This window comes from Ahaetulla prasina, chromosome 5 (assembly GCF_028640845.1).
Source record: "Ahaetulla prasina isolate Xishuangbanna chromosome 5, ASM2864084v1, whole genome shotgun sequence".
In the NCBI taxonomy this organism is placed as follows: domain Eukaryota; kingdom Metazoa; phylum Chordata; class Lepidosauria; order Squamata; family Colubridae; genus Ahaetulla; species Ahaetulla prasina.
In genome coordinates, this window is record NC_080543.1 from 22,944,826 (window position 1) to 22,961,550 (window position 16,725).

Here is a 16,725-nt window from a genome sequence, read left to right on the forward strand (position 1 = left end):
CTACATACACTGACATCAATCTCACAAATCTCAAAGTATCCTATCATCCTCTTTTAAGACTAAGAAGTTTGGGAGGGTCCTTTCATAATGGTTGTTTCTCCAACCATTATGCATCTATGCCCTCTCTTATCTGACCATTTCCTAGGGAGCCTCCCTTCACCCATTCCTGAAGGAATTTCTCACATATCATTAAAACAATATCTTAAATTCCAGAAGCTGTTAAACTATGTAAGACTGGGTTGGATTCTATTTGTCGAGGAAATAGGTTATTTTAGCATACCCAGACAAATGATTTTCTTATTGTCTTATTCAAGTACTCTAACATTATAAGAGAAATGGCTTCTTGTAGTTTACAAATCTATTGTGCCCATGGCTGAAATTTCTGTAAAACTTATGCCAAATACAGTAATATATTCAGACTGCAAATTAAGTGTTTTTTTAGGAAGCATGAACCCCAACAGTATAGTCTAGCTTGGAAATAAATATTCCCTTACCTATATTAACTGACCAAGAACTCCTCTATTTTGTTTCCATCTCTTATAGTTTACTACTTATAACCAACTCTGATTTAAAGAACTTCATCAGCTATAATTAAAAAAGACAAAGAAAGCTAGATGTTATCAGCATAGTGATAGTACTGGAATCTGAAGCCTTTTTATAATACCTGTTCTGACAGAAAGAATACATCAATTGTATCAATGTAAAATTATTTCCTTATCTACTCATAATATAATTATTCCTTTAAGAAAAGCACAGTCCTACTTAAACATAGATAGGAAACCAGGCTGATATTCAGCTGCATTATCAAATCATCCAGAAAACTCTGGTCTCAGTACAAGACCCAAAATCTTGCCTAGAGAAGAAATATGGCTGGGATAAATCTCATACATATTCAAAATGTTATGTTTTTAGCAAGTTTCTCATCACCACCTCTTTGAAATCACACCTTATTACAAATAGGTTTTTACCATAAACCTTACTCACTGTTATTTTAAATTGGGGGTGGGGGGGAGCTGACACATCGCAAAGCAACGTGCTATTTCCAGAAAAATCTTTCTTTAGGAGTCACCACCAGCAAAATACCATCAGCATATACGGAATAATGTTAGATTATTATTTTTTTGCGCTAAAATGCGTCACTGGATGCCTGCTTGCACTGAATCACATTGCCACTTTCATCAGTTGGGATATTTATTGATTTATTGATTTATTTATTTATTTTTGTTTACATTTATATCCCGCCCTTCTCCGAAGACTCAGGGCGGCTTACAGTGTGTAAGGCAATAGTCTCATTCTATTTGTATATTTACAAAGTCAACTTATTGCCCCCCCCAACAATCTGGATCCTCATTTTACCTACCTTATAAAGGATGGAAGGCTGAGTCAACCTTGGACCTGGTGGGGCTTGAACCTGCAGTAATTGCAGGCAGCTGTGTTTAATAACAGGCTTCTTACAGCCTGAGCCACACCGCGGCCCTTTGGAACTATTGTGCTCCTTTTGGAACTCTTCACTTTTGTTTTATTTTCATTGTTTCCTTTTGTTTTCTTTTGAAATGATTCAATTTTTAATCAACAATTTTGCTAGCAACCCTAATTCCAGTTCTTTTATGAACAAATACATAAAACATCACCCTCTTTATAGCTCTCTGAAGCCACTTTCCTTCCCTATCCCCATTGCATATAATCAACAATCACATCATGAGAACTGCAAAACTGTTCTTGCTTCTCTTTTCTCAAAAGAAGTAACTATTTAAAACTACTGAGAAATTAACCAAGATCTTTGGTAGAAACATGATCTCAGAATCTTGAAGTAAGCTTAGGACAAACAAAAAGTCCATGCACCTTTAAAAGGAAATTAATTCCCAAGACTGCAGTATGTATATGTATAAACATATAATTATATAGTCATATATCTCAGGTCCTTCTGCTGCGAGCTGAAGACGTTGCTGTTTCGAAGAGCAGGACTAGCTTGAACGTAGTTTTTAAATTGGGATTTTTAAAAAAGGGGTTTAATTGAGGTTTTAAATTTGTATTTAAAAGTTTTAGGGCATCAATTGAATTTAACTGTCTATTCTTTTAGCTGTTTATATGTATTATATGTTTTCTGTTGTTTTTTGGCTGTGAACCACCCTGAGTCTTTCGGGAGATGGGCGGTATACAAATATAATAAATAAATAAATAAATAAATAAATATATGTGTGATTAATCATATATGTATATTATTTTCAGTATGTATACGGAAATCAGAAGATTCTTGTATGTGGACTCTATTCAAGTTTATGGAAAACTATAACAATATACACTCTGAAATCAGGGGTGAAATTCAGTACTTTGGAGAACCGGCAAATACCACCTCTGGCTGGGCCCAGAGTGGGGTCGGAATAGAGATTTTGCAATATGCTTCTCCCAGGAGTGGGGAGGGAATGGTGCTTTTGCAGTATCCTTCCCCTCCCATGGCCACCAAGCCACATCATACCCACCAAGCCACGCCCACAGAACCGGTAGTAAAAAAAATTGGATTTCATCACTGTCTGAAATACAAGAGATAAACAACTCTATGGTTATATTATTTAAAATTACCAAATATGCCACCATTCTAAGATCTGAAACACTGAACAATGTCTTTTCACAGCTTGCCTTCATAGGCTAATATTTTACCACACACCATAATTTCTAATTGTTTTGTAGGTATTCTCCTCCAATGCTAGGAACTATATTTAACAGTGTCACAGCCTTAGGTGCTGAACACCTGTCATTAAATCTTTTGTTTCCAAAGGCACTAATCCAAAATGAATGCAAGATCATGCATACCCCCTTACCTCATCAGCTTTTCTAGCTTTAGCTTGTGCTCCACTGTCCTTTAGCATGCGAGCTTTATCAAGCTGAGACTGAAGTTTTGCAGCTAAATCCTTCAAACAGAACAAATAGTGCACAATGTAACTTTTTAAAAATGTACAATGCATTTTGTGCTAAAATATTCTCTGAATAATTTTTCAAACTTTTCCTATAAAATAAACATTGATCCTATGTAAACCGAAGGGTCATTATAACTAACTCAAGCTCATGATTCCAGCTGATGAATGTTTATCAGCAATAAATCAAATATTATTAAATCAAGCATAAAGTTGCTTCTAAAGATACACCATTTATAAAATATTTTCATAAACCTAGTTAATTTTTCATTACTTTGCTGCTATAATATTTGAACAGTATTGCGCAATTAGTCTAAAAGTGTGGAGCGCTGTGGCTCACATGGTTAGGATGCTGGGTTGACAATCTGCAAGCTCGCAGTTCGAGACCCGAATGCTGATGTATGACAGGGTGAGCTCCTGTCATTCACTCCAGCTCCTACCCACCTAGCAATATAAAAGCGTGCAAACACGAGTAGATAAATAGGTATCACTTTGGTGGACTCATTAATGGGGACATTAAAGGAATCCAAAGTGGGTGTCTCTGGTAATGTCACCGGCTAATCCTTTTAACCCAGAAGTGACTTGTTGCTTCCAACATGAATACAACGACAAATCTTAAAGTGTTGTATCATAGTTAAAATATAAGACCAAAAAAAAAAAATCTAATAAAATCAATTACACACCTTGTTTCCCATCAATTCTGCTTTTACAATCCTGGCTCCCAGTTTGTTCATTTCTTCGTCACTGAGAATGAGAGGCGTCTCATCCTCTGAAACAGATCTAGTCAGATGCAAACACGGGGCATTATGCATGGAGAAAAAGAGAACATGCCATTCACTGTCTCAGCTTGATAATTTAGGTGGGAGAAAGTGGCTTATGACAGTCCTACAGGAAGGTCCATTCAGAAAATTCAGCTTAGGCCCCGAGTATTTTACATCAGACTATATTTACTTTTAAATATGTGTAAAAAAAAACAACTTTAAAATTTGTTAAGAACATTTGCTACATTACTTGTAATCTCAAATTAGAGTAGGTTTTTCTAATTTTAATGCTAATTTTAAAAAATTACATGATCTCTGCCATAGCCTCAGGAAATATGCAAACATGCAAGATTTTGTTGCACTGCTTCATCTTCTTTATTCTACAAGCTATATTCCACTACTAATATTGGGAAACTGTAGCTTGACATCTGAATGACAGGAATTATTCTTTACTTACATAACCTGGTCATTCATTAGTTTCTATACTGACAGGAATTATTTTTTACTTACATAACCTGGTCATTCATTAGTTTCTATACTGAATTTTTATATAAGAAACAGCATGAAATTAGCATGAATCAATAATAAAATCTAAAACTTAAAACCTACTGAACAAAATATTTTACATATTACTTAGAAAATCAAGCCATCTTCTCTTAAAAAAGATACTCTCATACTGCATGATACATTTCTCATAGAAAGAAACTAGAGTTTATAGTTCCTTAGCAAAGTAAACCGTTTCCTTGCATTTAGTCATCCATAAATTATTATGGAATTATCCTAATGTTCTTTATTTTTCTAGCACAGTAAATAATTTGTAGTGGATATATACTGTATGTAGGATGAAGTATCTCTAAAAAATTCCAGTTCAGAACCTATTAGAAGTATTCCTCATTTAACAACTACAATCAGGAGAGGCAACTCCATTGCTAAGCAATGCAGACACTAAGTGAGACATCACTGATTCTCAATGAACGTACAACCTCATTTCCACTGCAGTTGTTAAACAAAACATCCATGGTCATTAAAACAAGTCATTAGTCATTAACAAGGCATGGTCATTAAAACAAGGATGCAAGGAAAAAAGCCAATTTTCTTAGAATTAAAAATTATGCTAGGCAGTAATTTCTCTGGCTTGATTTTAAGTAAAAATAAAATGCTAACCATTTTTTGAACATTCAGGGTATCCATGGTTGCCATTTTATGAGAATGTCCATGGTACGATTCCAAAATTCCAAGCATATTTTAATGTATGTATATTTAGATAAATTTAAAATGTGACAATAAAGCAGACATGCAACTACAGAAACTATCTTCTCCTTCAAAACAAGAAGATATCTAAATACCCGGAGCATGATGGTTTATTGTCCACTACTTCCTTTTCTTCCACTGCAGCTTCTGAGATCTGTTCTTCCTTCTCTTTTGGCTTTTCTTCCTTCTTGCTGGTAACAGCCTTACTCTTTCTGGAAGATTTTTCATTTGGAGTTGCTTTTCCAATTTCATCCTTAGGTTGTGCTTTGCGCCATCTTGGAGTCACATCAGCATCATCAACAGGTTTCCGGAAACCACAGCTCATAAAACGAGGAGCTAATAATTGGGATGAAGTTCTCTGCTGCCTGCCTCCTTCGTCTCCATCACTGCTAGGTTTCAGAAATGCAGCTTTCACCGAGCTTGAGAAAGGTTTCTCATAATGATTTAATTGATGAGGATCTTTTCTGGTTGTACAAGTCCAGTTTGCTGCTGTAGATTCTTTATTACTTGGCCTTGATTTTTTGGTTTCCGTCCATTCACTTCCTCTGTAATTTTTCCATTCCTCAGAACATACTTTATTATACCTTTCTTTAAGTTGTTCTTTATGTGAAAACCTTTCTGGGTTGTTTTCCTCCTGCTTCTCTTTGCCATCCCTTGAAGTACGTTTGCTTTCTGAATATTTGCATTTTTGCCAGTCCCTTCTATCATTTTCTTTTTGGACTGCAGCTGTCTCAGCTTCCCTTAACTTGGACTGAAATAGCTCCACTGACTACAAGACAGAGGAAAAAGCACATATTATTTGTATAAAGAAAATACTATTAAGATAAACACATGAAAGAAAAGCCTGTGATATTAACTTTGAAATGAACATCATTTGAAATCACTGAGTTTCACAAACCTGGTAATAACTTATGAAATATTTCATTTTTACCTGAATGTTCCCTCCAAGAAACTCAGGATTTCAATCACTCTTTTTATAGCTGAACAGAGGGATTTGTTTAATTATCAATGAATTTAAGAGCCGGCTCAATCATTAAAGAAATTCTAGGTGACATAAAATAATTAGTAAGTATATTTTAAAAAATCAAAGAGAAAAACCATAATAACAGCAACATTAAACACCATGTCATGGAAAATACCAGCAACTATCAAATTAAATATCCAATCTTAGCTGCAGGAACATGTCAATTGTGCCAAATCTTAACAAACAGACAGAAATATTTGGACAGAAGCATATCTACCCTTACACTGCCTCAGCAATTGGGAATAAAGCCAAAACTTCAAGGTATTTCAGAAGGCTAGGAAGGTAAGGCCCTGTGGACTCTCAGGAGGAAAGAGTACAGGTAATCCTGGAGTTACAACCACAATTGAGCCTGTTACCGATTGAAACATTTGTTAAGTGAGTTTTGCCCCATTTTACAATCTTGTAAAACAGTTGTTAGAGCGAATCACTGAAGTTGTTACGTTAGTAACATGGTTGTTAAGTGAATCTGCCTTCCTCAATGACTTTGCTTCTCAGAAAGTCACAAAAGCTGATCACATGCCACAAAACATTGCAACCGTCATAAACCAGTTGTGAAGCATCTGAATTTTGATTGGGTGACCATGGGGATGCTGCAACGGTCGTTAAGTGTGAAAAATGGTCATAAATCAACCAAATGTACGGTCACTAAATGAACTGCTGTAAGTTGAGGACCAGCTCTATTAGGCATGAATAAAGTACATTTTTTAAGGTCTTTGTGATTTGGTATTTGAGGCAGCACTCTGACAATCCCACATAATGAAGGCCATTTTTATTAGCCTATGTGTTATTTAAGACATTGATTTATTGATATTTTACTGAGAAGCTTTATATTTTTCCTCTCCTGCACAAATATTTTCACTATTATCATCCTCTCAGCACTTACCCCATATCTTTCAGTTATAATTTCTTCCAAGCCTCGTTTGTCTCTCTCAGACTGCTCCTTCATTCTCTGGTAGGATTTCATTAGCCAGCTTAATCCACCATCTTCTACTGTTGTTACTACAGAATAATGACAGTAAATAACAGTATTTGCATTCTGAAATGTAATTACAATTACCTTAATAACCTTGGTGCTAACTGCATTGCAACATATGTTAGTCCAGTCAGAAATATTCTTAACAACGGTACATTTCTCCCATTTGTGTTCATGTTCTTACATGCATTTGAAAACCACAGTCCACCTAATAGTCTTGAAGGTAAACAGAGAGACAATGGAAGAAATGAATTCCGTAACTTCTCACTGATCACTCCTGTAGCATATTCAGTGGATAACCACAGGGGGACAACTATTATTCTGGTTTTATTTGAATAACTAGGAACATATAATGGAAATGCATGAGGAAAAAAAAAAACTCAGCAAGGAAGGTAGTTGTAATAAAATAAATCTTAGGGTCCTTTCATGTTATAATGAATTTTTATATTCAGTACATCTAAACATATAAAGTTCAAATCTTGACACATGCAATTTCAGTATTTCTTTCTTTCGGCATTTTGGGATTTAAGTAACTTGAGCTGCAAACATTAGGCTTTTTTTCCATCCTGCATCACTATTTGCCATTCAGCAACCATCTCTACCATTTAGCACACCACAGAGTTTGCATAATTTTATAAATAGTATTGCACACATGCGGGCGGGCACGCACACACACACACACAAACACTCACACACCCTTATGTTTGCTCTTTCCACAAGGAGACCAAATAGCCTACAGGAGAAAGCGGAGAGATGAAAAGGGTTACATAAATAATATTTTGCCCCAAATAGCACCCTTGGTATACTTTATTTAAAATAGGATTCACAAAGTTCAGCTCCTGAATATTTTAAAGCTGCAATTTGTATAATGGAATGAAACAGGCCAAATGAGATGACAACAATTCATCATGTCTGAGTACAATCTGCTTTTTTTTTTAATTAGTTCATAATGGATTCTGAACATTTTGAAGGTCAAGCTCTTAAGATTACAAGAAAAAGAAATGAGTTAAAGTATTCTCCGGTTATGAGCTCCAATTTTAATGCAGGTATCATTACCAGCTAATATTAATTTTACGTGTCTCTGTCAGTTGACTGAGTCGAAAACTGGGTCCAATGGACACATGTGAGGGCATGGCCAACAAATTTATGACTCAGTCTCTAGGCAGATCAGACTGTATCAACCCACTTCTAGACCATTCCGCAGTCCATTGGGAGAAAGAGAGTGAGAGAGACAGAGAGACAGAGACAGAGAGAGACAGAGACACAGAGACAGAGACACTGTCAAAATTTATAGAACAATTTCACCTTTTACTGATGTTGATACTTCTGTTGGTAAGCCTGTACCACCATCTTTCCAATATGGGTTCAGCTCTCTTTCTGAAAGCAGCAACTGAATTTGACAATTCAAAAAAACAAAAAGTTACATAGTTAATAGTTTCATGGATGTACCTTTTGTACCACATCAAATTTACTTTACCTCTACAATCATTTGGAACAAATCCTAGAGGATTTTATTCTACCTTTTCCGTATTTACTTAATTCGGTCACATTGTGATGATTAATTAATTTTAATTAATAGTCACCATGATAGAAAAAGAAGTGGAGACCCTAGAAAGAGTGCAGGGAAGAGCAACAAAGTTGATAAGGGATTTGGAGGCTAAACCATATGAAGAACGACTGAGCTACAAGATATGTCTAGTTTAACAAAAAAAAAGAAGGACTAGGGTGATATTATAATAGTCTTCCAGAACTTGAGGAGCTGTCACAGAGAAGAAGGAGTCAACCTATTCTCCTGTGGGCAAGTCAAGCAATAGGTGGAAGATTATCAAAGAGAGATCCAACTTAGAATTAAGGAGAAATTTCCTGATAGTGAGAACAATTAATCAATGGAACAGAAGTTGTGGGTGCTCCATCATTGGAGGTTTTCAAAAAGACACTGGATGGACATATGTCTGGAATGGCATAGGGTCTCCTGCTTGAGCAGGGGTTGCCCTCCAAGATTCCTTCCAACTTTATTGTTCTGTGTTATATGTTCTAACATGATGCGTTGGTTAAGTCAGTACTGCAGGCAAACTCTGCCCATAGCCTGGAGTTCGATCCTGATGGGACTCAAGTTTAACTCAGCCTTCCATCCTTCTGAGGTCAATAAAATGAGAAGCCAGATTGTTGGAGGCAATTCACAAAAAATGCTGATATTGTAAACCACTCAGAGTGCTGTAAAATGCTAGTGCTATTGCTAATTTTGTATTCTAACTAAGACTAAAAAAGTACCCCAAAACTTTAAAACTTTATTTCAGTTAATAAATAATAAATGTATACATTTGACCAAATCACATTACATCAAAAATACGGGAAAAAATTAGTTTGACAACAATGGCATAAGTCAATTATTAACAAAAAGCATTATTCGTTATATATGTGTAGCCATAAGGCATTCCACCCATTCATATAATGAATAATTAAAATACAGTTAAAAGTAAGAAACCACAATTCAACACTGGCCTCGTAGCCAGCAATAAAATAATTCAAGCTTTTTAGTTTAAAACTAACAGGAAGCCTAAGTAATCTAATTAAAATTCAGCGAAAGCCTATACATTTTGTTTGCAAAGAAATTTATTTAATGTTACTTTTACTTATATTAAAATAATTCTGTTTTTCTAATTCATATATATCACGAAAAGTATGGCTTCATTTGCTCCTAGGATTTTATTTTCATTTTTTGGCAAGCATCCACCAGATAAGCAGAATACTTATTAGGGCTGGATGGAATGCCCTATGGCTACACATATATTATAAACAAAGCATGAAAACCTGAATTGGCTCTCAGGAGAATTGAATCCACAAATTAATATCTGATAACTGAAGAAATATACATTCTGGCTGTTGGCTAGTCCCTTGCAATCTTTTAATCAATTAGTAACCAAACCTACCTGTTCATTTTCCTGGGCTTTCTGCTGCTTCAATATTTTTTCTTTCTGCTTTTCAGCCCTCAGTGATGCTGAAGATAGTGTTTTCAGAGACATAAAATCTAAGGTCATCCATTCATCCCTCTACGAAAAAACCCCCACATCTTATTAAAAGAGATCCAAACTCAGCAACAGCTTACTTTTGAGATAAATGACAGAAAAGATGAAATTACAGGCTGTGGAATAAAGAAGGTCGATGGGTGTTTTGAAGACATTAAAAATAGAATAATTTCATTTAACAATCTTACAGCAATTCATAAGCCTAGCCCATCCATAATTTTTTTTAATTCCAAACATACATTTTAAAGAATGCATTTTAAGAAATGACAATAGATCATGTGAGAATAGGAATACATGCAAATGTATACAAAATTGGGAATTTATTTCTCTGTTAAGAGTCTCATATTTTGACAATTTTACAAGATGCTGGTACATTGGTGATACCCAATGCTCACCAGTTCATTTATCTGTTTTATTCAATCGGGCATCATGGGCCAGGTGCATTATATACTTCTTACAATATTTAGATGCTCAAGCTGTCCAAATGTCAGATGAACCATTAAGATGAATTCAATAAATGTACACATTTGTTTGTGGCCCAGCTTGGCTACTCTGAATAGTATTTGCATGTCAAGGGCCATGTTGAAAGCCTTTCAAGAAAAGCCTTTCCATCTGCATTTAAAGGACACAGGCCACTCTTTTGAAGACAACAAAGTCCATATTTTGAACAGAGAGGATTGCTGGTTTGAAAGAGGGGTTAAAGAGGCCATCTATGTCAAAATTGAATAGCCCTCTCTCAACAGAGGGGGAGGGATACGACATCATCTATCTCCAATCTACTTAGTCTTTTCAACAGTTCCAAGAAGGTTCCACATCAATTTGCACCACTCAGGTGACCCTGATGACACAGATAAACCTCCAGGTGACCTTGACAACCCGCTAAAAGAATGCAAATGACTATCTGTCTGCAAAGAGTATAAATCCTTCCATTCCCCACCATCCAGTCAAAGCTGAAGAAACTTCTTGGATGAGAAGCGAAACGTCTTGAAAGAAAAACCAGAAAGTCCAGTTGCCTGTTGAAAAAAGCACCTTTGGGACAACCATGATCTGGATGACTGAGAATCTCCATAGACTTTCAAGAAAAACAATTTTCCAGAACCACTAGAAATAAAAATACCGTTTTCCCCAGAATAAGACATCCCCTGATAATAAGCCCAATTGGGCTTTTGAGCACATGGCAATAAGGCCAAGCGTTTATTTCAGAGTTCAAGAAAATATAAGACAGGGTCTTATTTTTGGGGAAACACGGTAATATGAGAAAATATTCATGACCCAGAGGAAGAGAATAATTAAAAGACCTGCCCCATTATAATTAATAATTCTCATTCCCAAAAGTATTAAAATATATCGTCAGAAATCCTGCACGGGCAATCAAGCACACAGGACTCAGCAATGGTAAAAAATATTTTTTTGACAGGAAAACTGTCACCCTGTTGTGTCTGCGCCCCCCAAGCCGAGCCCCCTGCCAGAAAGTGACTTGGAAAGTGAGGGGGAAGGGCCATAAGGACTTACCACAGGAGCACCGGCTTCCCTGGTTCAGCTCCAGGAGCCAGAGGCAGGCCAGGTGGAGGAGATAATGAGGCCTCCGTCCCCTGACTCTTCCCCCCCCCCACGCCTCCAGACCCAGCTGATGGCAATCAGGCCTGGCTAGACCCTAGGTTTCATAGGCAGGAGAGGCGGGAACAACAGAAGCAGGGGTGAGGCAGGTCTAGGAAGTGCTGAGTCATGGAGCCACACTCCATAGGATATAAAAGCAGCAAGGGTTGCTATGCCTCTTCGTAGAAGGCAAATCAATTGCTTGACTAGAGCTGAAGTACTGTTTGACTCATCGGCATCAGAGAGATAACAGAGACACTTGGCAGACGCTCGCTAGTTTGCTGCCAGAGCTGATAGTGCTGGCTAATTAAATCATCGCTCAGACTGAGGCGAGGGGGACAGAACACACCCTTAAATTTTCCCAAAACCCCTGTAAAAATGATTTTAAAGGGATAAACCAATAAAAAATGGTTGGTAAGCATAATAATGCAGGCTTACAGCTGATTTTACTGATATGTTAAGATCTGTTACTAACCCCAAATCATTCCTGAAAAGGAGCCAGAAATAAAATATAGTTTTTAAAAATCCGCCTCTACACTGAATTGCTGAAGGCTTTCCCAAATGCTTCTGCCACTGTGAAAGAAGCAGCTCCGATGATGGAATGCTCAGCCTCAAAAAAACCTTGCCTTTCGTTTAATGTAAAATGTTTGCTCTTTGCCCTTTTCAAGTGTGCAAAGAATTTCTGCATAAGGCTATCCTCATGCCCCCAAGGATTGCGGTTCTACTGCCCATTTCAAATTTAATTGTTTTACTTTCTTTAGAAAAAACATTTACTAACAGCGTCTCCCTCAGAGAGAGAGAGAATGCATATTGAAAGTTTTTTAAAAGTTCATTACATTTAATGAAGTAATTCTGTCAGCATTAACTGTGAGGTGGGGGAAATCATATCTATGCTCTTAAAATAAAAAGAACCACTGTGATAAAATGAGAGAATGTTATCTGCTTCATATTTCCTTCTTCCTCCATTCAGAAACCAACTAATTCATTCCAAATTTCAGAATCACTTGCTTTTCTTCTTATAATAGGAGTTTTCTTCTCATTTCTGATCAGACACAATGACATGTATTTTCTACAACTTTTTTCTTCAGCAGCAGGTCAAGAAACAAAATATTTTTTTTAATTAATTTCAAGAAATATAGGTAACCATTGGGTTACAACAGCAATTGGGATGGTGATTCAATCATGAAGAGCTATGTCACGTGACCATATTGCTTAGTGATGGCTATCCTAGCAGTCCTGATTGCTATTGTAACCCTAGGAAGTAACACAAAGAGGTAGGAGCCCAAGGCAAGGATTACACAATGCCACAAAGAGGTGGATGGATTCAGTTACAATAGCAAATCATGTAGCATTGGAAGATAGGATCAAGTTAGGAGAAGGAGAAATGTGTCTCTATGGTCAGTCTGATGGTACACAATCAATCTTTACCCTCTAGGATCCAGGACTGCATGTAGTCAGAACTAGAAAAACTAGAAAAATCAAGGATGGAATTTCCTGGTGTTTCCTGTAGCACTCTTTTTTTTCCTCCTGAATATGCCAATGTCCAGAATACTGTACACTTTGTGGTTTTAAAAAATTAGAATTTTGTAGCTAATGGAAACTTATCAACTATCCTTATAGAACATTAGGATCTGCATTCTAGGCTTTAAAAAAAAAAATCACCACCCCAGGGAAATCCGAATCTTTCTGTCCCTGGACTGTTAATTTTTGTTTGCAATCGTGTTGAACTTTCATCTACAATTGTGGGGAGGGGATCATAGAAATGATTGCCTGTCTTTTATTGCTTTGTTTATTTTAATCAATATATATGATCATCACTTGATCACAATGGCAACTCTGGGAAGCTAACAGAAACTACAACTACAATCAATAGTAATACATATAAATAATGACAACCAAGGACAGCATAAACTGTTTGCAGAGGATACATCAGTCCTTGCAGAATAAATTAACCTCTCAACCTCTGTACCCAGTGTTTCTGACACCCAGGAAAAGAGCCGCATTTTTAAAGCTTTCCAAAATCTCAGAAGGGATGGAGCCAACTTAATCTCTTGAGGCACGATCACACAAAAGTGGCAGGATACATCTTAAAATAGGATTAGCACTGTTTTTTTTTAAAAAAAAAAATCTTCCCAATCCGAGGAAAAACAAAAAATCCTGGCCCTGCAACCAGTTTGACATTTCCCTGCTGACTGTCTATTTCTTTCCTCAAATGTTAAGCACAATTCCCATCTACAAAAAGGATGCTTACCTGAATTGATGTAGGGTTTTCCACTGTTTCTTCTTCTGATTGTTCTTTCTTCGCCTTCCAAGCCTGCTCAGTGCTAGAAGACTGTGCAACAGGCGCTTCCACCCATTCTTCTGAAGAACCCTAAGAACACATTTTCAAATAATCATATGTATTTTAGAGGATTGTAGTGGCCTTTAACACTCAATGAAACAATATAAAAGTCATTTAAAAACCTATTTCCTTTTCTATACAAATAAGAGAGTTATCTTAGCTATCCAGAAAGAGAGAATAAAGGGACTGTTATAACATTATAATAGTCTTATTGGCGACGGCAGCTCTTTAAATGTATTTATAAGAGTTGGGCAATCAGATAAAAAGTAACTAAGTACAGCTGATGTTTATTACAGTCACTTTTCCCCACTGAAAATAGGCAACCAATTTGTTCATTGAGGTACTGTTATTAAAAATACAGCGCTACATAAAAAGACAGCTTTTGTTAACTCTCAAAAGACTTTTGCAGTCTTCCTGTTATAAATGACCACTTAAAATGCTAAAATAAAGCCAACACATTTTCACAGATGGAAGTCATGTGATCGGAAGAACTTGTGGGAATAATGAGAAGATGCAATAATATAGCCTATGCATAATAACACAATTAGAAGAAAACCCCAAAGTGCAGACAATAGTATTGTGAACGGCACTTGCTTCGAGTGACATAATCAACCTTGATCATAAGCAGATCTATAGTTTAAGAAAAAGCATGCAGCCACCAGATATAAAGCACTGCTTTGTTATCAAACCAGCTAATCCAACTGCGCATCAGGGACTTGAAATCCAATACTATCTGAAGGTTACTATATTACAGAAGGCTGGGAGATTTTCTACCATTGGAGAATCTTAAGCTAAATTTGTAAAATTGTGTAGAGCATATCTAGTAATAATGTAGAATAGAGTCCAAGCAACATTGCTGTCAAGTATTGCAATGAACAGCATCAATAGAAGCAACAACGAGACAAACAAGTTCATTTTTAACCTTTTAAGCAGGCCAATATTCAGTATGCTATGTCTAATGATGCATTATTAGCCATACTGAATGCATATAGCACTAGGATAAAAGACCCAGCTGCTGAAAACTGGTTCTTTCTACAATGTGCTTTCTATTTTTTCCATATTACATCAGATGTATGCTTCAATATGAATGTTCATTTCACTATCTGTTCAGCACACTTTCTTAATACAGGTGGAATTTTCTTTCTCTGATCTAATGGTCTATTTGCATGCTTATCATTTTTTAAAAAAAAAATAGACTGAAATAATTAAAATAAAATAAAATAAAATAAAATATTTTTGATCAAATTGGATACTGGATATTGATCAAACTAAGGCCTAAGTATAATCACTAATATAGGTAACAATAGCTTTCTCTCAGCTGGCGACTTGGATTTTAAAACTTACAGAGGTAGTATCAGATGACTCATCTGTTTTTTCTCTTTTAGTCTTTTTCTTCTTCTTTTCCCTTGTATGTTTTTTTGAATGCTTCTTCTTTGTAACAGCATGTTCCTACAAAAAGCAACATTTGTATCAATCTGACAAGCCACATAAGTAGAATTAGGAAATTACACAGTATTTTATCATTTTTAAATCACCACCCTGCTAAAAAGGTCCCAGGATACTTTGCTTAATGGTTTATTTTATTATATATCATACCCAAAGCTTTTCAATAGAAAGATACTTAGAGTGCGTTAGAAAGATACATATAAAAGATGTATTCTACAATAACAGAGTTGATTTTACAAAGCTATAATTATTATTATTGCCAGCCCAGTGAAATTTTACTTGACTAAGCAACATGTCTGTTCTTCATTTGACATAACCATCATTGATTCAATGCACTGACTAATGGCCAAAAAGATACCAGAATCTCAAAGTACCGTAGATATCTTTTCTATATATGAAACTAAGTGGTAATCTGATTTGACTGGGTATTGATTTACCCCATATTTTATACTCCATCATGGTGTTATACGCTCCCAACACCAGGAGCCATAGGCTGATGCATATGGACCAACTATACTTTCCGAATGTTCTTTACGGGTAGCCCCAAATAGAGCTCAATACAGTAGTCCAATTGAGTGGTGAGAAGAACATGAATTACAATAGTAGGTTCTCTTGTCCCAGGCAGACTAGGTGAAGCTGGGAATGGGCTCCCCAGCCATGATTTCTACCTGCTGGTCCAGGAGGAGCTGTAAGTCCAAAATGTTCTCCAAGTTGCAGGCCTAGTCTCTGAAACATAGGAATAACTTTGGTGGCATCAGCATCTACCTGGTTCAGCCTCTAATCACTAGGCAAGGATGCTGATACCTCTCCTTCATGACTCAACATAACAATGTACAATTGGGTATCTTCAGCATATTGATATTAAACTCTGAACTATCAAATGATCTCTCCGGACAGGTTCATTCAGATGATAAAAAGTAGGGAAGACATGGCCAATCTCTAAAGCAACGCACAAAACAGGGGCCACCAAGCCAATCTGTCTTCTCCCAACAGCACTGATTAGCACCACCCACCAAGGAAGGAACAATGCCTCTTAACCCCAACCCCCACAGATGGCCCAAGAGGACACTACTAAGACCAGAATAGGTGCCCAGCCTGTGGAACAATCTCCCCTGAGATCCAGAAAGCCTCAACCCTGGTTTTTCTTTAAGTGCTAGGGCCAAGCGTTAGGGCCAAGAGCCTGATATGTGAATGTTTTGGATGAGCTATTTAAGAGTTGCCTGGATTCTTATATAGTTATTTTATTTGCTTTTAATTGTATTTTTGTTGCTTGATTATTTGGGAGGGGTTAGGCTCCCATTAGGAGCCAGTTTAAGTATCAGGCTAGAAACTGGGACAGTATGATCTCTAGTCCCACCCAAGGTATAAAGCTATTTGGCTCACCTTAGGTCACTA

At 36.5% G+C, this 16,725-nt stretch overlaps 1 protein-coding gene across 3 annotated transcripts in view; it reads right to left on the bottom strand.

The window, feature by feature from the left end:
- CWF19L2 (CWF19 like cell cycle control factor 2) overlaps positions 1–16,725 on the bottom strand; it is a 92,906-nt gene that overhangs the window by 57,228 nt on the left and 18,953 nt on the right. The window contains exons 3-10 of one of the 3 annotated variants that reach the window (XM_058185415.1): positions 15,229–15,333; positions 13,795–13,914; positions 9,852–9,971; positions 8,227–8,311; positions 6,832–6,947; positions 5,020–5,693; positions 3,596–3,692; positions 2,820–2,909 (exon numbers count right to left, since the gene is read on the bottom strand). In XM_058185415.1, the coding sequence (XP_058041398.1) occupies positions 2,820–2,909; positions 3,596–3,692; positions 5,020–5,693; positions 6,832–6,947; positions 8,227–8,311; positions 9,852–9,971; positions 13,795–13,914; positions 15,229–15,333 (1,407 nt within the window). The remainder of the gene's footprint in view (positions 1–2,819; positions 2,910–3,595; positions 3,693–5,019; positions 5,694–6,831; positions 6,948–8,226; positions 8,312–9,851; positions 9,972–13,794; positions 13,915–15,228; positions 15,334–16,725) is intronic. The other 2 variants (XM_058185416.1, XM_058185417.1) reach the window with 2 other exon arrangements.